The 23,381-nt window shown below is 49.7% G+C and overlaps 1 protein-coding gene across 1 annotated transcript in view; it reads left to right on the forward strand.

Moving 5' to 3' along the window:
- LOC118497995 overlaps positions 1-22,204 on the forward strand; it is a 49,171-nt gene extending 26,967 nt beyond the window's left edge. The window contains exons 4-5 of the mRNA XM_036014465.1: positions 20,365-20,405; positions 21,567-22,204. Coding sequence (XP_035870358.1) covers positions 20,365-20,405; positions 21,567-21,824 — 299 coding nt within the window. The 3' untranslated portion in view covers positions 21,825-22,204. The remainder of the gene's footprint in view (positions 1-20,364; positions 20,406-21,566) is intronic.
- Positions 22,205-23,381: the final 1,177 nt, after the last annotated feature.

The raw sequence follows: 23,381 nt of genomic DNA on the forward strand, positions 1-23,381 counted from the left end.
CTGGCCACAGGGGAGTTGTAGGCAGGCAGCATACCCTCCTTGGCCTAGGAAAAGAACTAAGGTCCCTCCCACCCTGCAAGACCATGAGGGAGGTCCTTCTGAGTGCCTCTGGAGCACTTACTCTAATAGCAAAGGTAGAAGGCATGCATCAGGCTGGATCAGAATGCAGCAACAATGGCATGCACGCATCTGACAACTGTGTAATGAACACCGTGTGTATGGCACACGCTGTGCTGGATTCCTGGCACACAGCTGTGAACAGACAAAGTCCCTGTTCAAATGGGGCTGACAGAGAGTAATTAAACAAATACGTCCATCAAATGGTGAGGCCAGAAATAAGTGCCATACAGCACATTACCATGCACTGAGATGTAAGCAAGGTGACTGAGTGACCACTTGGGGCTGGGTGGTCAGGGACGGCCTGGAAGGAAGGGGAGTGTAAGAGGATGTTTGAGAAAGGAGATTGAGGACAGAGCAAGTGAATAGTCATAAGGTTGCCCGTCCTGGCTGCTATCAGAGCAGGAGAGCCAGGGGGACAGGAGGTCAGGAAGAATGTTCTAGAACATACAGCTGGGCTGCTTAGGTGCTTTTGGATTTGTGATACTTGTTTTCTTGAATTACACTCCAAACATTCATTCAGCAAACCTTCACTGAGGGCCAGGACACCAAGACAGTGTGGTCAGCGCCTTGGTGAGAGACTCGAAGAGGGTGTTGGGAGCACGCAGAGGGGAGGAGACACTGCCTCAGAGGGGTGACACCTGAAGGGTCCTGGAGCATGAGGCGAGGTTCGCCAAAGAGGAGCCCGTGTGTGTTCCCGGCGGAGAGAGTGGCCCATGCAGAGGCCCGGAGGGAGGTCCGCAGACCTGAGAAGGGTGCTGGGAGTGGAACAGGCGGCTGAGAGGGCTTCGCCCTGGAGCCTGTACCAGGCACTCAGAAGAGCTTGTGGCGTTAAGACTGATTCCTCTGGGCCCAAGTCGGCAGCAGGCAAAGACCTGGGGAGAGGACACTGAGGGCCACGAGCTCAGACCCCTCTCAGGGCCTCCCTTCCCACAGAGAGTCACCCTGTGGGAGGGCCACTCGCACCGCACAGCCATCCCCGCATCAAAACAACACATTCCCCTGACTCAGGCTCCCAGAAGGGAGCGTGGGAGTGTCGGACCGTCCATGTGACACATTTGACTACTTGGTTTAGGGAAGGGGCACGGAGATAAAACCTGTTAATCTAGAAGTAACTGTAAGGTTTTGCATGAAGGGCGGGAAGGCCTACTTTGCAAGTTCATGAGGCTGTAAATTGCAAGGGCACTATTATCGTGTCCCTGGGAATGTGTATAGCGAGATCATAAAGTAACAATCCTGTGTTCATTCCAGCCCGACAGGGAACCTACACTTTCTCCCATCTCTCTCATTCTTTCCTCGTACCTCCTCCCCTTCCCTTGTTTCCCCCTCTCATCTGCAGAGTCCCCGGTTATCCTTTTTCACACTCTCATTACTTGGAAGTCGCCTCAACCTTTCGTGATCTGTTGAAGACCAGGAAGTAAGCAGTGAGTCAAAGGCAGCCAGAACGAGAGGGAGAGGGAAGGCCGAAGTCCAGAATTAATTAGCGTTTATTGAGGACTCGTGGACTTGTCTGTTATGTTCCAGGCACTGTGCTAAACTCATCACATTCTCTGTTTTATCTTCCCCAAAGCTCTTCTGTTCGTGCCTCCAGACCTGCTGTCCACCCCCTCCACCTGCTCTGTGTCCTGGAGGGCTGACCTGCAGTGTACTGCAGTACCATCTCCCTGGCCTCTGGCTTCTGGCTAGGTTTGGCCAATGGGCAGTACTGTCAGGAGGTCAGTAGACACAGAAATTCATTTCCCTGGGTCCCCCTCAGGTCACTGCAGGCCAAGTGCCTCTACTGGAGCCCACAGATCCCACCAGACTCCCATTCCTGAAGCTGCCACCTGCAGATTCCCTTGCCTATTTCCACACTCCACCCCTTCAGCCAGAGGCAGTAACAGCTCTCCCATGCGGCTAGCCCTGGAGTCCTCCCCTGCGCCCCGTTGGCTCCCTTAAGCCCTCCCGGTCTGAGCATGCCGTCTGTTTCCTACAAGACCTGACGGCACGATAAACCACGGAGGTAAGCACCATGGTGTCCTCGTTGTAAGACAGGGAACCCGAGGCTCGGAGAAGTTTCGTAACTTGTCCCAGATCACACAGCTCGTGAAGGCAGAGCTAGGAGTCAAACCCAGGGGTGTGTCGAGTCATTGTATCGCTTTGCTTCCCACGGACTGAAGGTCCCTTCCCCCAGGCTCCATGAAATGTCCACTCACTCTTGTATTTTGTTCCCTAATTCACAACCATTTAAAAGTTAAAGTGGGGTTAAAAGTGGGGGTGAAGTCAGGCTTTCAAGTAAATAGTGAAAAGTGACTGGTAACAGTCTGAGATGGGGAGAAGGCATAGTAACTATTGAAGATAGGCGTAAGCCATAAAAAAGAAGGAAATCTTACCTTTTGTGACAGCATGGATAGATTCAGAGGGTATTATGCTCAGTGAAATGAGCCAGTCAGAGAAAGGTGATAACCATATGATTGCTCTTATATGTGGAATCTAAAGAACAGAATAAATAAACAGACAAAATTGAAACAGGCTCATAGACACAGAGACCAGACAGACAGCTGCCGAAGGGGCGGAGGGTCAGGGCACTTACTGAAAAAGGTGAAGGGATTAAGCAGTACAAATTGGTGGTTGCGAAATAGTCACAGGGATGCGAAGTACAGCGCAGGGAATATAACCAATAATACTGTAATAAGTAGGTATGGTGCCAGGTGGGTACTTAAAATATCAAGGGGAACACTTTGTAAAGTTTATGATTGTCTAACCACTATGCTGTATATCTGAAAGTCATACAAAATAATATTGAATATAAACTATAATTGAAAAAAAAATTTTAATTTTTTAATGGGCCTAAGAACTTAGGAAGCCTGCAGGGTCGGTCCACATTGGCAATGCCTTCTGTGCATTCCGAGGGACGGCAGCACTGACATTGCAGGGCTCCGGAGCCTGGAGTCAAGCTCTGGATTTGCCAGAAGGTTGATCTGTGGTTGCCTGATTTTCCCCGATACTGGTCTTTATTTTAATGGCCCGTTTTCATGCTTAGTTTGCAACACCTCCAAGCAGAGGGAAGAGGTTCTTTTTAGTTCTGAAACTGCTGATTCAGTTTGCATGAGGATATTACTTTTTAAGGAACTTTCAAAAACACCTAAAATTTAATTGTAGCCATAGTTCAGCTAGAGAATCCCTGGGTGCAGAATTTTCTCCACTTTCCAGCATTTACAGAATCTGATGTCACTTGGGGTTGGAGGGAGACTCTGGGGAGAACGGCCAGGAGCCACTCGACAGGCAGAAGGGCCTTTACCGTGGGACTGTTACTAGACAGTAAGCATGTGACTGTCCTCTTGATGGCATGCCTGGCCAGCCCTTCAAGATCTTAGCTGAAGGAGACCTTAAGAGGGATGCTTTGCATTTATTGATTATTAGTAAGACCGACCCTTTTAAAAATCTTTTACATTTGTATTTATCTTGACAATTCTGTTCACATGTATGTCAGACACTGCTAGTTGCTTTCTAATACCCATCCCCTGTCTTCCCTAGTAACCAATCCAGTTTTTAGCTGGGCCCTTTACTACCCAACTCAATGACTCTGTTTCTCGGGCTCCCTTGCAGCTAGGTGTGGCCATGTGACTGAGTTCTGGCCAATGAGATATAAGTAAAAATATTGGGTGGGACTTCCAAGAGGACCCCTTAAAAAGAGAAAGGGATATGCCTTTCTACCCACCCTCTCTTTCTCCATCCTGTGGCCTTAAATGAGGGCACATTGACTAGAGCTGTAGCAACCAATATGGGCCATGAAAGCTGCACCCCAGGGATGGGGTAGAATGAGCTGGAAGAAGCCTAGGTTCCCTAATGACTACTGGAGATACCATACCAGCGCTGGACTGACAGCCTCTGGACTTTTTTTTTCTTCTTAATGTGAGAGAGAAATAAACTTCCACCTCTTTTTTTCTTAAACATATTTTATTGATTATGCTATTATAATTGTCCCCATTTTCCCCCTTTGCCCCCCAACCTGGTACTACCCTTCCCTCCAGCATTCCACCCCCCTTAGTGCATGTCCATGGATCATGCATACAAGTTTTTTGGCTTCTCTATTTCCTATACTGTTCTTAACATCCCCTATTTTGTACCTACCAATTGTGCTTTTTAATCCCTGCACCTTTTTTCTCATTCTCCCTGTTCTGCCTCCAGGCTGGTAACCCTCCAAATGATCTCTATATCTATGATTCTGTTCCTGTTCTGGTTGTCTGCTTAGTTTGTTTTTTTAGATTCAGTTATTGGTACCTGTGAATTTGTTGCCATTTTTGTGTTCACAACTTGATCTTCTTTTTCTTAAATAAGTGGAGTAAGGGCTTGGTGACGATGAACTCCTTCACCTTTACCTTGTCTGGGAAGCACTTTATCTGCCCTTCCATTCTAAGTGATAGCTTTGCTGGATACAGTAATCTTGGTTGTAGGTCCTTGCTTTTCATCACTTGAATACTTCTTGCCATCCCTTCTTGCCTGCAAGGTTTTGTTTTGTTTTTTGAGAAATCAGCTGATAGCCTTATGGGAACTCCTTTGTAGGATACTCTCTGCTTTTCTCCTGCCGCTTTAAAGATTCTCTCTTCATCTTTAACCTTTGGCACTTTAATTATGATGCCTCTTGGTGTGGTCCTCTTTGGGTCCAACCTGTGTGGGACTCTCTGTGCTTCCTGGACTTGTACGTCTATTTCCTTCATCAAGTTAGGGAACTTTTCTGTCATTATTTTTTCAAATACAGTTTTCAATTTCTTGCTCTTCCTCTTCTGCTTCTGTCATCCCTATGACTCAGATGTTGGTACAACTGGAAATGTCCCTGAGGGTCCTCATATTATCCTTGTTTTTTCTTAATTCTTTTTTCTCCTTGCTGTTCTGGCTGAATGCTTACTTCTTCCTTATGTTCCAAATCGTTGATCTGAATCCTGGCTTCCTTCCCTCCACTGGTGGTTCCCTGTCGACTTTTCTTTATTTTACTTAGTGTAACCTTCATTTCTTCCTTTATGTTGTTGCCATGCTCAGTGAGTTCTCTGAGCATCCGGATCACCAGTGTTTTGAACTCTGCATCTGATAGGTTGGCTACCTCCATTTCATTTAGTTCTGTTTCTGGGGTCTTGTCCTGTTCTTTCACTTGGGCCATATTTCTTTGTCTCCTCAACTTAGCAGCCTCCCTATGTTTGTTTCTGTGTATTAGGTGGAGCTGCTTTGACTGCCTGTCTTAGTAGTGTGGCCTATTGTAGAAAAGGTACCTGTAAATTCTGTGGGGCAGAGCCGTAGGTAATTGCCAGGGTGGGGCAACCTCCTTCACTGCTTTGTGGCTCCGTACATGGGGGAGAGCTCTGAGGAGGGACTGTGCCACTGCCTGGCTTGTGGAGGTTTGCCCAGCACTCACCCCATTTCCAGTTACTTCACATACTCCTGTATGTGGCTGGTGCCCTTCCAGCTATTGCCCTGGTGTTGAATCCCAGAGTGAGTGGGTTTGTGTATGTTCTAAGTCCATGCAGACCCTTTAAGCTGAATCTCCTAAAAATCTTGCAGTTTCTTCCACTGCCCCAATCCCCACTGGTTTTTAGAGCCAGAAGTTATGGGGATTTATCTTCCCAGTGCTGGAACCCTGGGCTGTGTGGTCTGGCCTGGGGCTGGGATCACTCTTTCTCAAAGTGTCCCAATTTTTATCCACCTTATGTGAATGTCGGATTGTCTGTTCCACCACCACTGCCACCTGTCTACACCATACCACATCTCTGTGCCTCTCTGCCCATCTCCACGACTCCACCCCTCCTAGCTGTCTGGATGAATGTGGCTTCTTTAAATCGTTGGTTGTCGGACTTCCATACAGCTCAATTTTCTGATGTTCCTGAGTGTTACTTGTTTTGAGATCTAGTTGTAATTCTTTCTATGGTTGCATGAGGAGGTGAAGCACATCTACCTACACTTCCGTCTTGACTGGAAGTCAGCTTCCAGCTTGTTTAAGCCCTGTTGTTTTCTGTTTTATGTAACTGAACCAAATTCTAACCAATACATAATAAATGCTCTGTGTTTGTTTTTCTGGAGTTTTTTTTGTTTTGTTTTCTGTTGTTGTTGTTACTGATCTATGTTTTTTTATGTATAAGACATAGTATTTCTCTGTAAATACTGTGAATATTCTCCATTTTTGCTTGCCTTTTGATTTTGTTTATGAGCTTTGTTTTTGAAAGATAAGTATTTATTTTTAATGTTCAAATTTTACAGACTTTAAAAATGCTAGTTGCTTTTGTGTTTAAAGTCCTTATCTGTTCAAATCAGATAAATATTCACCATTTTTTCTAGGTGGTTTTTTATGATTTCACTGTTTACATTTAGCATTCTAGTTCATTGGGGAGTGCCATTGGAGAGTTTTGAATCTTTTGTAGTTGTGAGTTTCTAGCCCTGACTACTCTCCTGAGGTGCAGGAAAGGGGCCAGTGTCATCTTTCATTTACACTGCCCATCCTGGCCTGAGCTTCAGCACACATGCCCCCTCTGCTACCCACCTGCTACCCAGGACAGTATTCTGGGCCTCTGGAGCTTCCATCTTTACCACCCTGTGTTCAGCTGTCTTCCAGCTCAACCCTAATTCCTGTTTACCTAGACTGGGCCACTGACAGACATCCCAACTCTCCTGAGAGCTTTGCTATTGTTTTCTTCTGGAAAGGCAATACAAAGAATTTTTAGATTTTTTTCCAAGTAGACACAGAGCTTTTTTAAATTAAAATTTTGTTTTCCAATAAGAGAAATGAACCATGCTTATCATCTCAAAAGTTGGAAAGTACAGTAAAGCACCAAGTACAAAATAAAAATAAAGTCAGAATCTAGCTCTGGCTGATGTGGCTCAGTGGATTGAGCACTGGCCTGCAAACCAGGGATTTGCTGGTTTGATTCCTGGTCAGGGCACATACATGGGTTGCCGGCCAGGTCCCCAGGGTGGGGAGAGGGGCATGCGAGAGGCAACCACACATTGATGCTTCTCTCCCTCTCTTTCTTCCACCTTTCCCTCCTGTCTAAAAATAAATAAATAAAATATTTTTAAAAGCCAGAATCTACTACTACTACTTTGTAAAAATACATAAAAAAGTGAAAGCCCTGCCAGCCCAAGGAGTGACCTGTAGCAACAGTTGATGTGTCCTCTTCCCAACTTATTTAGACAAACAGATGCAAAAGATGTGCACATGCATAATGTTGTCTATGAAAATTGGATCATGCTATATACTGTGTTCAGCAACTGACTTACTACAAATAGCAATAAGTTGCATACCTCCTTCTAACACAGTACAAAGAGACCCACTGCATTCTTTTTAAAGGCTGCCTGGTATGTCCTGCAAGGATGTGCCATTATTTCATTTTCCCTCCGACCGAAGAACATGCCATTTCCAATGTCATGCGAGTACGTATGAGGCCACTAGAAACATTCTCATCGTTATTCTCATACGCATTTGTGTTAGTGTTTCTATAAGATTTGTGAAGTGGGGGTTGTTGAGGTCAAGAGTCTATACATGGTAAATTATAAATGCTGCCAGTTGCCTGTCATCAAAACCTTGTACCAATAAATGCAGTGTCCTTTTAAGCGGTCTTTTCACCAGCCCATTACCTCCCTACTGGTTCATTCCCCACTCTGCTGCTGAATTACTTGTACAAACCAGATCTGATCACAGCTCCTCCTATTCAATGGCTCCTCGCTGCCAACAAGATCAAGTTCAGACACTGAGCATTCATCCAGGATCCTTCTCAGTCATTTTGGGGCCTCTGGGGAGGCAGACACTGAAATGGACTTCGAAATGCAGGAAGCTGTTGGGAAGGAAAGCCTGTGAAAGAGAAGGGAAGTGAGCAGAAGTAGTCTGGGAGAGGGGCGTCTTAGACAGAGATCAAGGTCTAACCTCCCAGGAAAAAAGAGGGGGAAGGAAGAAAGATTGAGTAGGAAGACCCCCGGCTGTGATGCAGCTTCAAGACTGTCTCAACCAGTCTGACAAGCACAAAGACTGCCCATGAGAGGACTCCCACTTTGGTCAGAAATGGCCCTAGCAGCCCTGCCATAGTCTGTCATTGGCTGGGAGTTTCCCAGGAGGCAACGTGGCCTTGTCTTGAATGGGGGGGCAGATCCTGAAGCTGAAGGCTGCCACTCAGGGCAGGAGGTTCTCTGGAGGGCACTTGTCCGTGGCTGACATAAACCGCCATCTGCCTCTTCTTTGCTCTTTCCCTGCTCCCAGACCCCACACGATACCCTGTCCACACCACGTCCCATCCCCAACCCTGGCCTTTGCTCATTCCGTCCTTTCTGCCTGGAATGCCACTCCTTCCCAGCTGCACCCATCAAACCCCTAAGACATTTCTCAAGCCCACACATGCCCCTCCGTGGGCCACCTGCCCTGACCGCACAGGCAGAATTAACTTCGCCTGGCACCTGTGCTGCTCCTTGTAGATTAGGACTTCCCAGGCTGGAGCGCTCTCTTCTCAGACTGTTATCCTCTCAACCCTCAGACCTCACATGGTGTAAGGCGAGCAGTAAATGGTGACGGAATCGTTTCCCTGCTCCTCTCTAAGCACCTCCAGGTTGTAGAATTCCAGCTCCCGGCACAGGAGCACACAGTCAGAGGCCAATCAGTGTTTGTTGAGTCGTCCGGGACCTCACATGGGTGGAGCAAGGTAGGCAGACAAGTGCTGGGAGAGGGAGTTCACGCACCCTCAATTGTTGGGTTCCATGCACCGTACTTTGGAACCAGGTCAGAGTTTTAAGGCTAGAGCGTGTCCTCCTCGGTTTATGTTTTCCTCCACGATTTGGAAAGACCCCAAAGGCTTTCTTCAGTCATCATTTTAATTGCCCCTGGGCACAGATGGGAACTTTTGGGGGGCTTCCCTTTTTCAACCACATGTTTACGCATTCGGAGTCTGCAGGTCTCCACCCTCCTCCCTTGAGTGTGAGAGGAGCCCTGCCATCCTGGAAGGAGACCTTGGTCGGTCGGGGGAGCAATCGTTTTCCAGTGGGGTGCTCATGGAGTGGCGGGAGTTGGCAGGGATGCAAATAGTTTTTCTCTTCCTCTTTCCCACACCCACCAGTTAAAAAACTTGCTTGGGAGGGGCCTGTGGGAAGTGGCTGAGGGTTTCCGGGGGTGGACGCAGCAGGGCTGACGTCAGGGCTTGAGGATGAGGGTGGGTGCAGAGAACAGAAAGGAAGAATCCCGGGACCAATCTCTCCACCCTCCTTTAGATTTCTCTTGGCTGATGTCCCTAAACTGAAAGGGACTAGAACTGTGGTGGCCACACCCTTTACTCTCCCTTCAACCCCTCCAAGCTCTTGGGCCCTTAGGGGAAACCCTAGCAGGTGAAGACACGTGCTCTTGCCTTCTGTATGAGGGCAGCCAGAACTAGTGGAAGCAGGGGGGCTCCAGGCCGAGGCCTTGGCTGTTGGTGCTGGTTTGGCAGCAGTTAGGAGCTCTTGGTTGCTTTGCCGTGTCAGGAAGCAGGTCGTAAACCCTTATCGCTAGGTCCACAGGCCTGTGTTCAGGGGCTGCAAACCTAGCCTCTCCCCTTTAGTGGTATCAAACTGTGCTCTCATCAGATTCTTTTTTTTTTTTTTTTACTAGGAAAGTCTATGATCCAAACCACTGCTTTAACCGAAATAAGAATAGCCCTTCTAACAAAGGAGAGGACGTTTACCCTGGTTGGGTAGCTCAGTTGGTTAGAGCGTTATCCTGATGCACCAAGGTTGCAAGTTCAATCCCCTTGTCAGGGCACATACAAGAATCAACCAATGAGTGCATGAATAAGTGGAACAACAAATCAGTGCTTCTCTCTCTCCCTCCCTCTCTCTCTCTCTCTCTCTCTCTCTCTCTCTCCACACCCCCTCCCGCCTTCTTTTCTCTCTCTAAAATCAGTCAATAAATAAGAATATAAAGATGTCTTTATGCAATAGACAGATTCTAGTTGGATTGCCAGTACTGAGTAAGGGAGACCCCAGGGGGATTCCAGAAAGAACCCTGGACTATCACCTCAGGCTTCAGTTGATTGTGCCCCGGGAGCCTCGAGACCCCTCAGAACCAGAGCTTCCGGTTCAGGGACCACATTGATCCAGGTGGCACAGTTCTGGGAGCTGAACCCCTGAGAGGTGGGCCAGGCAGTCTGTGCCCGCCTCCGAGGAGGACCGCCGGGAGGCAGAGCAGCCGGCAGGCGTGTGCGGGGTCGAAGGGAGCAATGTCGGCCCTGGCAGGCGTGGGGTCCCTGTGAGAATAAAATAGTCCTAGGCTTTTAAATGAATTCCAGCACAGTCATTCCAAAACCCCCGAAATGCCAGGTTCTGGGTAGATTTTGATCTCTGTTTCAGGAAGACGGTTCTGATGTTTCCAGAAACCATCAGGAGTGTGTGGTGCACAGGAGTGGACAATGAAGGAAAAGAAAACCAGAAAGGGGGGAAAGTGCGTAAAAGGGAACAAATTAGAGTAAAATATTGAACTCTGTTGCTGAAGCTGAACTTGAATGCGACAGCCTCTCTGATTTTGACAGCCCCCTATTTCTATTTTTTTAAAGTCCTACCACAGTTATAAGTAGGGAACCATGTCTGTTGAGACTTCCCAAGGGTTACATAAACGGTTTGAATGTTTTTTTTTAAACAACAGTTTCTGAAAACACAGACAAAAAATCCCACTGATTTAACAGTCTGATGCCTGAGCCAGCCCTGGGAGTCCCTGGGAGGCTTGAAGAATCACTTCCTTCTGCTTGCAGCGGGGGCAGGGCCCTGGCTCCACCAGGAAGCTCCCGAGAGTCTGGGAGGAAGAGCTGTGCAGGGGGAGGGAGGAGGAGCCCTCAGGTCACTGCTGCAGAGGACAGCTGCCTCCTGTCACCAACAGGGCAGGGGCGGGGGGCGGAGCAGGAGGCAACAGGCACAGGTCTTCTGAGGCCTTGGCGCTCTCAGGAGGGAGCGTGAGCTCCAGGCAGGCCCTTCCAATGTGAGATTCGATAGGACAGTAGAAACAGCATTCCTGGGCCCCAGCGTCATGGTGGAAATCACCTGACTCTTTTTTTAAATTCCCACCCAAGGATATGTTTATTGATTTTAGAAAGAGGAGAAGGGAGGGGTGAGAGAGAGAGAAACATCAACATGCGAGACAAGTATCCTTTGGATTGGATGCGCCCCGACCCAGGATTGAACCTGCAACCTAGGTATGTGCCCTGACTGGGGATCGAACCAACCGACTGCACCACCCGGCCAGAGCTCCCATCTTTCTCAAGGTCTTCACAGCCTCAGTAGCCTTGAGGGTTTCTCAAACCTGAGGGATGGGGCTTCATCTCTTTTAACACATTCTTGTTGCCAACCTTTGTCCCCACTCCTGGGGCCTCTGAAAAACCATCTAGACGGAAAAACTGACCTTACGTACCAGTGGGAGGGGCTTCGAGGAGAGATAGCAACAAAGGCTCCCCTGCTTCAAAGTCAGCCTCCCCACAGGTTTCAACGGTAGCTCAGTTTTGCCACTGGGCATATATTTTCAGTTGAGGTTCTCCGTCCCCAGGTGTTATCTTGGAAATGCAGGTAGCTAAAGATGCATGTCTCACGAGTGTAAATTAACTTCATCCAACTGATATACTCTATTTAAAGAGGGCCTGGTGCCTTAGCCTCTTTGAGGTGACACACCCCTTCTAGAATCTAAAAAACTAGACGGACCTATTCCCCGGGAAAATGCCCAGAATCGTGCACACCATTTGTGGGTTTCAAGCACTCCTTTGACCCCACTCTGGAATTCCGAGTTCTTCTCATGAGAGGGTGGGGAAAGGGACAAGTTGCTTGTGAGGGGCGAGGAACAGGGACAGACCAGGAGCCAGGGGGCTGTGAGAGATCATTTTGTGGTTTCCCCCAAGACCAGTAATGTGAACACACCAGAAGTGAATGCGTCACCTGGCTGTGGTCACTGCCCTGCCCTGGAGGGAGGTGATCTCCGTTCACAGCAATGCTGGGAACTTGTGCGCCACATCTCAGAGCTGCCGGGGCCACGTGCAGCCTATCTCTGTGGGGCTGGTGGGGAGCAAACGCCCAGGAGATGCTGCAGCTGGCTTTCTGCTGGAGGAGGCAGAAGACAACTTGTGTCATCCAGTGGGTTGGGGTCCACTTGGCAAGGTGACAGGGGCCAGCATCCTGCTATCACCACCCCCCAGCAGAAGAGGTAGAGGCTTGGTCACTCCCAACTGTATTTTCTTAATTTGGAGTCTGAGACCTCTTCTATTTTATTTTGGGGAAGTCAGTTTTAAGAGGCAGTTTGTGATTCCCTGGGTATTTAAACTGGGGGAAACATAGGGGAAGTTTTCGGACCTAGACTTCATGCAGCAGCACCTTGGGGATTTTGGAGGTGAGGCGACGTAGTGAAACAAGCGCAGCGATGGGCTGTCGGCCCGTGCTTGCTCCTCGAAGCTCCTCCCGGCTGCGGTGACTCAGGGAGGGGAGAATTTCCCCTTCTAGAGCCAGCTGGACACATGTTGACACTGTTCTCTCTGCAGGCTCTGGCACAGGGGAGCAGGAACAGGGCCTGGACTGGGGGGAGTCTGCAGGGTGTGGTGGGGGCAGGACCCAGTTTAACACACATGAAGAGAGGTGGTGCTTCTCTTGACCCGTCAGCCCGGGTCTCCGTCCCCCACAGAGCAGTCTCCAGCAGCCGGTGTGGCACCCCATTCCAGCTGGGCACCAGACGTGCTTGTGGAACTGACCAGAGGCTGACCTCTCACCTACATCACACCCAGGCTTTTCGAGTCACGCTCTAGTGGGCACACCATCCTGGTCAGACGCTGTCCCCTCTGACACCCGCCATCAAACTCTCTCCTTCACTTCTCTGTGCTTTTAACACAAGCGAGTTTTGTTACTCTGTGTTCACTGAATTTCTGGATGTTAAAATGAAGATTTCTCAAACGGTACAAATAGCAGTAGTCATAGAGGAAAACATAGATAAATTGAGCTTTCATGAACTTTTATTCATCAAAAGGATCATTAAAAGCGGGAAAAGGCCAGCCACAGACTGGTATTTTCAGTGACAAAGCACGGCAGAGGACTTGCATGCAGAGTGTTCAAACAACTCTTACAAGTTAGTAAGGAAAAAACAGAAAAAATGAGTAAGAGTCTTGAACATCTTCAAGTGGCTATCTAAATAGCCAATAAGCAAATTAAACTTATAAGATACCACTCTTCACCCATTCAAATGACAAAAATCTTTAAAGACCAATAACACCAAATATTAGCAAATCCAATACTTACTGAGCAGTGTCTACTAAAGCGAAGGCTCTGCCATTCCATAAACCATCAACTCCACTTCTGGGTATAAACTCAGGAGTGATGAGCCCAGCTGTCCACCAGTGCCAGCAGCATTTTTATTGCAGAAGCCCCAGTGTGGACACGGCCCACATGTCCATCAGCAAATTGTGTCATAGCCATACAACGGAACACAGCACAGCAATTTAAACAAGAACAAATCATAGCCACACCTAACGACACCAACGCATCTCACAGAGTTGTTGAGTGAAAGAAGCCAGACGCTCAGAACATGAGTATCACAGGACTGCGCGCTGCTGGAGGACAGGACCACACGTTTCCCTCTCTCGGAAACCTCAGGGCCCAGCACGGGTCCTGCCGCATTCAACGGGAGATGTTGTTGACTGACTGAATGAAGTAAGACGTGGCCTTTACCCCCCAAGGTATCTTCAGAGTAACGTGTGGGGGGGGGAGGGGAATCAGTCTGGGAGACAGTTAACAAATGAGCCCAGTTCACTGTAAAAAAAAAGCAGAAAATTCCTGCTGCAAACAGGAGCAGAAATGAAGCCCTCTCACCAGAATGGGGCTGCGGGTTCCAGGAAGAGGCGTTCACAGGAACCTGGTGGACTAGCTGGGCTCCCTGCAAGGGAGCCCATGGAGCTGAGCTTTGAAAGGTGGTTGAGACGAGAACAGGCAGCCCAGGTGGCTGTCAAGCTTTGGCGAGTGTCCAAATCACCTGGAGGACTGGTGAGAATGCAGATGGCTGGGCCCTGCCCCAGACAGAGACTTTCTGGTTCCGTGGGTCTTGGGCGGGGCGTGAGAATCTGCATTCCTAACAGCATCACCCTGGTGGTGCTGCTGCTGCTGCTCTGGGAATCGCACTTGGAGGACCACTGGCTTAAGCCAAAGCCAGCTGGCCCAGGCAGTGACATCTCACCTGAGCCACAGTGCCAGGTAAGCGAAGTACAAGGTAGGAGGGGGTGGACAGGTGGACCAGGCCATGGTCTGGTGGCCTTTGGCTGCTGTCGAGTTTAGACATAATTCTATAGACTTAATTTAGGGGCACACAGATGGACATGTGTGAAAACTGGTCTCCGGGAAGTCCCACTCCAGGGTCTGGGTACCCTCAGCCTGCAGCTTAAGGCTGTACAGATAAATGCAGGTGATAAATGCATACTGAGTCTGGCCTTGCAGAGACCAGCCCCGCACATGGCACCCCTGCAGAGGAAGCCACGGCTTCGTGCATGCCAGGGGGATGGCAGGGGCAGCCAGGCCCCTCTCGGTGACCGTTCAGACAAAAGCAGCTGCTTTACTCTCTACAAAGGGACGAGTGCTCTGAATCATTCTTCCCCATGGCCACAGTGCTCCCAGCTTCTCAAGGGCAAGGGTGCTCCACCACAGGCCCAGTCCCTTTCTGTGGCCTGGGATACACCTGGATCCAGGAGACTTCCCCATGTGGTCTGCATTTGGCTCAGGAAGGGGAGTCAGTCACCCAGGTGGGCTTTGGGAGGGAGGTACTCTCTGTGAGCGCCACAGGTCAAGAGCCCTTGCCCCGCTCCGGGGCCATCCTGGTTGGGACCCTGGGCCAGCAGCACTGGCCCTCTCCCACATGACACAGGCACGAAAAGCAGATGCCATCTGTCATCCTGGGGACTGGCCTCCAGGGACATCTCCAATAAGCTACACTTGCTGAGTACAACTGTCTGCAAAGTCATCTGGTAGAGATAGAGATGAATCAGCCACAGACCTGCCCACCAGGCACCCAAACTCAGTGTGGGGGAGGCAGGCAGAGCCTTTCCTGCTCCTTCGAACCCTCCCACCCATCCCTGGTCCCTCCTCTTCAGCCCTGGCTTAGTTCAGGCTGCCTCCTCTCCCCCCTCCCTCCTCTCCTCACTCCGCAGGAATCTGGGGTCACAGAGATGAGTAAATCAAGATGCTTGTGGTCTGGGGAGGAGTCCTTCCTGTCCCATAGCTGGAGACAGGTCAGTCCTGAGCAGGCACTTCTGCCTCTGCAGCTGGGACCGTGACCATCAACTCTGGGCTGAGGAAACCCGAGCCCACTTGCTGGCCGGGCTGCACACTGACAGAGGGAGTCTGGGGCCCCGCCTCTACATCAGCCGGTCCCCGACCAGCCAAACCACAGGCCTTCGGGGGCCACCGCTGCTGCTGCATGTGGGACGGTCTGCAGGAAGATGAAGTGGGGCTCAGGGGACTGCTGGTGTCCATCCTGCTGACCCCCGAGGACCTCCCTCTCCAGGAATTCTGCCTGCCTTTTCCCTCGGGCCGTGGGACTGCCTTGCTTCCCCCTCACCCCCCTCTCCCATTTGCAAGAGAATCGCCTAGAGGAGAGCAGGGGAGAAGAAATCCGAACCGGGTTTAGATCTTGTTCTGCCACTCCTCAGCTGTGTGGCTTGGGACAAGGCATCTAACCTTTCCAAGTCTGCTTCCCCATCAGAAGACTGGAGATAAGGACCTTGCTTACTTCACGGTATTGTTGGGAGGCACAGAGGACACTAGGCAACATTCCTGTCTCTGCACTGCCCTGAAGCCTAGCATAGGAGTTGGACGGACGCACAGCGTGCTGTGCTACCACAGCAGAGGCATGTTTGGAGTGCAAGAGTGGGCAGAGTGGAGCCAGGCTAATTCTGTCTAACGAGGGGAAGCTGCAGAGCTTCCTGCCCAGGCCGTGGGGCGTGTGCCAGGGTGGAGCCAACTTTTCAAGGCTTTGCTGAACACCAGACGCTGCATTAAGTTTTCACCCGTTTTACTGAGTCCTCAGGACGAGCCCGTGAGACAGGTGTTATCATTCCCATTGTACAGATGAAAAAACTAAGGCCCAGAAAGGAGCATGCATTGACCTGGCACAGTAAATATTTATTGAGTACCTATTACATGCTACATGTTGCAGGTATAACAGTAAACCAAACGAACTCAAGTCCCTCCCTCTGGAACTTACGTGAAGCCACTTGCCCAAGATAAGCCTGGAATGTGCCAGAGCTGAGATTCCTGCCCCAGTCTGGTGGCCCCCTGGGCCTGTGCTCTTCCCACCTCACTCCAGGACTCACTGCCCCTCGGGACATTGGGGACATTGCTCCCAGGGGGACAAACACTGTCTCAGGTTTCAGGCGCAAGGCTGGCTCAGGGACCAGAAAGGAGCTGCCCTTTCCATAGGGCCCTGCCCCCAAGGAATGCTGAATGCCTGGCCCCTCCGGTGTTTTCCCCAGGGAAGGGAGAGGTGGAGCTTCCTCAAAGGGGTATCAAGGGAGGATAGGGTGCAGCCTGTGCCCCTCAGAGAGTGACACCCGTTTCCTGGCCGAGGTGGGGAATCCCTTCGGATTTCACTGGGTTGGTGGGAGGGGCCTGCTGTTCAATTACTGCTCAAACCCACCAGGGAAGAAAACAGGATGAGGGTAAATCAGAGGGTTAAATCACCCTCTGGTCTCCGCTCTGCTCTGCCCCGCCCTGGGCCTGGACTGCCCCCTGATCTCAGGAGGCCTGTGGTACTCCTACTGGGTGCTGATGTTTCTTTGTGATCAAGGAAACAACCCGGGATTTGCAAGCCTCCCCCACTAAGAAAAAAGACACAAAAGTGTTTTCTACAGCAATTACTCAGAGTAGCAGTCACTTGGAAGCAATCTATATGGCCAGTGTTTGCGTATTAAATAAAATGTGATAAAAGTACATATTCAAGCCCTGACCCATGTGGCTCTGTTGGTTGGGCCTCGTTCCACAAAGTGAAAGACCAGCAGTTCAATTCCCAGTCAGGGCACATGCCTGGGCTTTGGGTTCAGTCCCCAGTCAGGCACGTACGGCTGGGGCATGTACCAGAGGCAACTGATTAATGTTTCTGTCTCACATCGATGTTTCTCTCTCTTTCTCCTTCCCTTCCCTTTCTCCAAAAATAAGTATATTTTTAACATATGCATTCAGTGAAATACCAGAAAGCCACTGAAAATCATGTTGGAGAAAAATGACATGAGAAGGGTTCTCTTAAAGGTGTAGTCCACAACTAAAACCACACACACAAATCAGAATGCACGACTGGATCTCCTTTAAAATGCGCCCAGTTATACACGTAGACGCAGTCTAGAAGGGTACGTACCAAATGTGAACGTAGTTACCTCTAGGCAGTGGAATTCTGACTTGCTTTCTTCTGTTTTCAGTTTTTTCCAGTTCCTCCAATAAAAATGCATGTCTTTTGTAATCTGGAGGAAAAAAATCCCCACAGTGAATTTTAGAGATAGGAGAGAGAGAGAATGTCATCTTTTGGCCCTGTACTTAGATGCCCCAGGCCCCACCCAGCGTTGGGAGATTTGGAAGCCCCAGAGTAGCTGGGGAGGGCCCAGCTTGAGGAGAATTGTCCGGCCACTACCGTCCTGGTCTTGTCTTAATGTCATCTCTCAGAGAGGCCACCTGACCACACGACCTGCCTGAATGGGGCCCCTTCCACACTTTTAGCCCACCTTCACCCCATGTGATTGTCTCCATTGCATTTGTCTGCATCCGAAGTGGCCTGCCTGCTCATCTGTTTCCTTGGTGATTGTCTTCCTCCACCAGAAGGCAAGCTCCAGAGAGCAGGGCCCCGCCTCTGTTGCTCCCTCTGACTTACCATCTGGAGAAAGCCCAAGTAAGATCTTGCTTTGTAGGAACAAAGCAGCCCCAAGCTGTGGGCACCGGTCCTAAGGCTGCACGTGATGGTGAGAGCATGGGAATTACTTCGTGGGAGTCTAGAAATAGGTAGAGAGCCAGCTCCCCGGGCCAGAGCTGTGTGAAGCTCAGCTACCTGGGGCACCTGGTCCAAGCTCGGTAACCATAGCTGCCATTTACAGGCATTGTGGAAGTACCAGCTTTGTGCTGTATGTTTTATAACTGAGCGGAGGGAAGGTAGAAGGAATTTATCTTCTCACCCCTTTCCCCTTAGCTTCCAGCGCCTCTGCTGCGGCCAGCGCACTCTGTCTCCCCGCGCACGACTTCAGCTCCTGTTCCAGTCAGGCTCTCACCCCAGCCATTCCAGTGAATCTGCCCTTGACCGGGACTGCGTGTGACTCCAAGATGCTAAATCCAGTTGTTAATATTCTGTCCTTGTATGACTTGACCGATTACAGTGGATTGCACTGTCCTCCTTGAAGCCTTTGCTCCTGGTTTCCCTCCTATTGTACTTGCTACTACTCCCTTTTTTTTTTTTTAAGTCCTCACCTGAGGACATTTCTTTTTTCATTGCTTTTAGTGAGGACGGGAGAGAGAAATCAATGCAAGAGTAGCATCCATTGGTTGCTTCTTGTACACGCCAGGACCAGGGATAAAAACCCAAAACCTTTTGGGTTACAGGATGACACTCCAATCAACTGAGCCACACCAACCAGGGCACTGCTCCTTCGTAGTCTCCCTGGCTGAGCAACTGAATGGGGATTAGTCCTTGAACAGCATCTCTGTTCACAGTCACCCCCTTGGCGATCTCATCCTAGAAAGCTACCCGCTAGCCCTGGCTGGCGTGGCTCAGTTGGTGGGAGTGTCCCATAACCAAAATGTTGCAGGCTCGATCCCCGGTCTGGGCGCGTACAGGAGGCAACCACTCAATTTCTTTTCCACGTGTTTCTTTCTCTTCCTTCCTCTCTTTCTAAAAGCAATGAAAAAAATGTCCTTGGGTGGAGATTGAAAACAAAAAACAAAAACCCTACTACTGAGCACTCAAAAATCTTTATTTCCAGTCTGGACTTCTCCTCTGAGCCCAAGACTCAGATATCTGCCGCCTACAGGCCTCTCCACTTGGACATCAAAAAGGTATCTCCTGCTTACCACGCCTGAAATGGAGTTCCTTATCTTCCCCCAAACATGCTCCATCAGCAGCTTCTGCAGCTCCGTGATAGCAGTTCCAATCACCCTTTGCTCAGGCCGAACATCTGAGGCCTCTTCCACTCCTTGATTTCACACCCCACTTCAGTCCATCGGCAGATCCTGTTGGCTCTTTCTAGAAGCTGACACACCGCAGCCCGCATTCTACCTCTTGAGTCCGAGCCACCTGTGCCTCTTGCCAGGATTCTGCCTGTGCGCTGCCTCTGCTCCCCAACTTCCTCTCCATCAAGCGTCCAGACTGATCTTGTTGAAACGTGAATCACGCCATGCCACTTCTCTGTAAAGCTTCCCAGTGGCTCCACCTGTTTCGAAGCTCCAGTTCATACAGGGCCTTCTTTCAATGCTCTGCACACTCCCTCTCTGATCCCCTGCCTTTCTTCTCTTTGGTCCCTGAACTCTGGCCACACCACCCTCCCCACTGATCTTCACTGTGTAGGTCAGGCTCACCGCCGGCCTTGGTGCGTTCTGTTCCCTTCATCTGGAAAGGTGCTTTCCCATGAATTCTCAGGGTTTGTGGCCTCATTTCTTTCAGGCCTTTATTTATAATTCATCTTCTCAGATATCCGAGCTCCCCTGGCTTCACTACTTAGAATTTTGTCACTTCTTCCCACCTCCTGCTCCAAACTCCCTCCCCCTACCCCCCTATTTTATTTTTCCTCCAGAGCACTTACCTCCTCTGGCTACTAAATATTTAATTTATTTATTTATCTGGTTGTTGGTTTTTCCCAGTAGACCATAAGCTCCCTGAGGGCAGGGGGTCTTGTGTGTTTTGTCTGCTGCTGTACCCCCAAAAGCAAGGGCAGTGCCTGGCCTATAGTAGGTGCTCCGTGAATAGCTGATGAATGGCAAATGGATGAAAGGACCATATGCTGTTTATACAAGGCCTTGAGACAAAGTGGGAAGAGCACTGGGCTTCCTGCCAGTGTGGCAGCATTAACAGGCTAGTAAGAAAGAAATGCCCTGAGTACAGAGGCCCCCTGTGTGGCAGCCACGGTGCCCATGTCTGCCCTGGGCCAGCGTGCAGCCACCTCCGACCTCGGTGGCTTCTGAAGAACTCCCCACGGGTGAGCACACCTCACTCAGTTTCCGCCCGGACTGCTTCGGCCAGAGGCCTCCTCTGTGCTCTGCCTCAGTCATTTACTCCCTCCCCCTTTTTTCTAGGTGCCAGAGTTTTCGGCCTATTGGAAGAAAGCAGCGGCCCGGTAAGAGAACAATAAGACGGTGTCTCCTTTGGAACTTCTCAACTTAAAGGGCCTTGGAAGGGATTCAGGGAAGACCAGAATGCTGAAGCGTTGGCAACTGGATAAAGTAAAGGTCCAAGAGACTTGTGTTGACTTCCTGGGTACAGCGTGCGCACTGGGGACAGTGAGGACAGCTCACGTGGAGGAATGGATCATCGGGGTGCCTGTGCAGTCGGGAGACCGGGAAAGCACTGCAATCTTCCCCAAGCCCGTCACTGGGGACCTCAGCCTGGGCCTCCTGCTCCGCCTACCTCCAGGCCCCTCCCCTCACTGGCTCTCTCTGAGCTGCTGCCCTGCCTGCTGAAGTCAGGGCAGGCCTTGGCAGAGTGTCTGGGCCTTTTTTTTTTTTTTTAAGTATATTGGTTTGGTTCTAGATCTAGAAGGATATACTAGGATGCTTCCAGCATGGAGGTCCTCTGAGTCTGTGTTAAATCACAGTCCAAATTTCAAAAACTGAAAGTAGTAAATAATGGATGTGGGGAAATATGTGGTGCTGTGTACTGCTAATGTGACTGGAAAGGGGCAACTTTTAAAAATGTGTCCGGCCCTGACCAGTGTGACTCAATGAGTAGGGTGCCATCCCACAAAATGAAAGGCCACTAGTTCAATTCCCAGTCAATGAACATGGGTAGGATTCGGGTCCCGGTGAGGGCATGTGGGAGAGGCAACCGACTGATGTTTCTCACATCAGGGTTTCTCTCCCTCTTTTTCTCCCTCCCTTCCCCTCTCTCTAAAAATAAATAAATAAAATCTTTTTTAAAAGTAACTTAAGGAAAAATGTGTCTAGGTTTTGACCAAGCAATTTCACCCTCCAAAGTTGATCCAAGGAAGGTAATCAGCCCTGGCTGGTGTGGCTCAGTGGATGGAGTGCCAGCCTGTGATCCAAAGGGTTGCCGGTTCAATTCCCAGTCAGGGCACATGCCTGGGTTGTGGGCCAGGTCCCCAGTAGGGGGGCACGCAAGAGGCAACCACACATTGATGTTTCTCTCCCTCTGTTTTTCCTTCTCTTCCCCTCTGTCTAAAAATAAATAAATAAAATCTTAAAAAAGAAAACAATCACATTTGTGCAAAGGTGTACGTACAAAGATATTTATAACTGCATTGTTTGCAATAGGAAAAAAGGAAACAGCAAAAAGTCCAGCAAAATGGAATTGGCCATTTAAAATCTGGCGCATCCACAAAGGGCACGTCATGCAGCAGAATGACCAAGGCGTATATTTATTGACAAGAAGGATGTTTGCATATATTGCTAAGTGCAAAACAAGAAAAAGAACACTAGAAAAGGCTTCCAAAACATGCGCGGAAAATAGCTTTGGACTCAGCCTGGAGGGTGGAAATCCAGACCAGCCTCTTAACCTGTTTGGGAACTCAGGCAAGTGATGTGACCTCCCTAAGTCCCTGCTTCCTGCCTGCGAAAATGACATAGCAACAGCAGCTTCCCAGCATTGTGAGGATTCGGTGGGATTCACATAACTGAAGTCCCCAGCACAGGGTCTGGGCACATGGTGAGTGCTTAACAGATGGGTACCCAAATGAGATGTGGTCTAATAATAGTGTACTTACCTGTGTATCGACCTAGAAACATTCTGGAAATTTATAAACAAACAGTGGAGTTTTTTTTTTATTTGGCTGGTAGAATTATGAATGATTTTCAACTTTTTTTATTTTTCTACATGAAATACTTATATAATGATGATGTAACTTAAAAAAGGAAGTAACAATGGAAAAGTTAAAAAAATAAAAATAAAACACTGCAGTGCGATTTGCGGGCAGGCTCTGGAGGACTAGGGCAGAGGCAGGAGGAGGGGCAACAGGAAAAGCAGTGGGTGAGGAAAAGGACAACGGAAAAGTCTGTTAGGCCCGAGGGCTGGTGCCCAAAGGGTGCACCTCGGAGGTAAGGCTCAAGCCCCTGCAGGCATGGTGCCCACTGATGCCACTCCTGGGTCGGGCAGCCCCTGCTAGGGCAGTTAGTGCCTCCAGGCCCACCTGTCCCGTCAGAGATTCTGAGTATGTGCGGTCACCTTTGGCAGCTAGGCAACCTCCCTCCAGCACATCCCAGGGGGGTCCTGAGGCTCCAACCTGGCACTGGGCTCCTCGCCCACCCTTAGAAAGCCAGGATCTCTATCCACGCCCAGAGTAGGAAAAGCAGGGAATCCTAGTTGTTTGGTTTGGGGGAGTAAAATTATGCTCAGAGACTGGATTCTCTTTGCTAGTAGTTTATTTAACACAGGTTCACTGAGGGAATTGCACAAACCAATAGCATACAGGTTAATATCTCTTAATAAGTCAGTAAAAATACCATTATCAAGGGCAATGATGGATTAATTATACTCATGTTCCAGGCAAGGGGAGATAAAAGGGGAAAAGTCCAAGTTTAATTGACGTGCACCTTTAAGCTCAGCCAACTGAGAGCCGATGTCCAGCTGCCAGAGCAGAGAGTAAGAGTCCCCTGTTGCTGGAGCATGCTGCTGGGAGACAATGGCGCCAGTTTGAAGGGCAAGGTGATCTCCCTCTTGGCAACTTCGTGGCTTTTGTTACTGTCAATCAGAGTCACCTTCACAGAGGCAAGAGCTTATGCCCCAGAGGTCTTCAGAGAGGTTTGAAGTCAGCAAAGAATTGCCTTGCCCAGGTCAAAACGCTCAGGTAGTCCTGGCTGGCGTAGCTCAGTGGATTGAGCTCGGGCTGGGAACCAAAGCATCTCAGGTTCGATTCCCAGTCAGGGCACATGCCTGGGTTGCAGGCCACGGCCCCCAACAACCACACATTGATGTTTCTCTCTCTCTGTTTCTCCCGCCCTTCCCTCTCTAAAAATAAATAAATAAAATCTTAAAAAAAAAAAACCGCTCAGGTACTCCTCAGAAACTTGCAGCATTTACGTCTGCACGTCCGCTGGCTGCTATGGCTGCTCCACACGTCCGTGTGGCCGAGCCCCAGGCT

This window comes from Phyllostomus discolor, chromosome 13 (assembly GCF_004126475.2).
Source record: "Phyllostomus discolor isolate MPI-MPIP mPhyDis1 chromosome 13, mPhyDis1.pri.v3, whole genome shotgun sequence".
Classification (NCBI taxonomy): Eukaryota; Metazoa; Chordata; class Mammalia; order Chiroptera; family Phyllostomidae; genus Phyllostomus; species Phyllostomus discolor.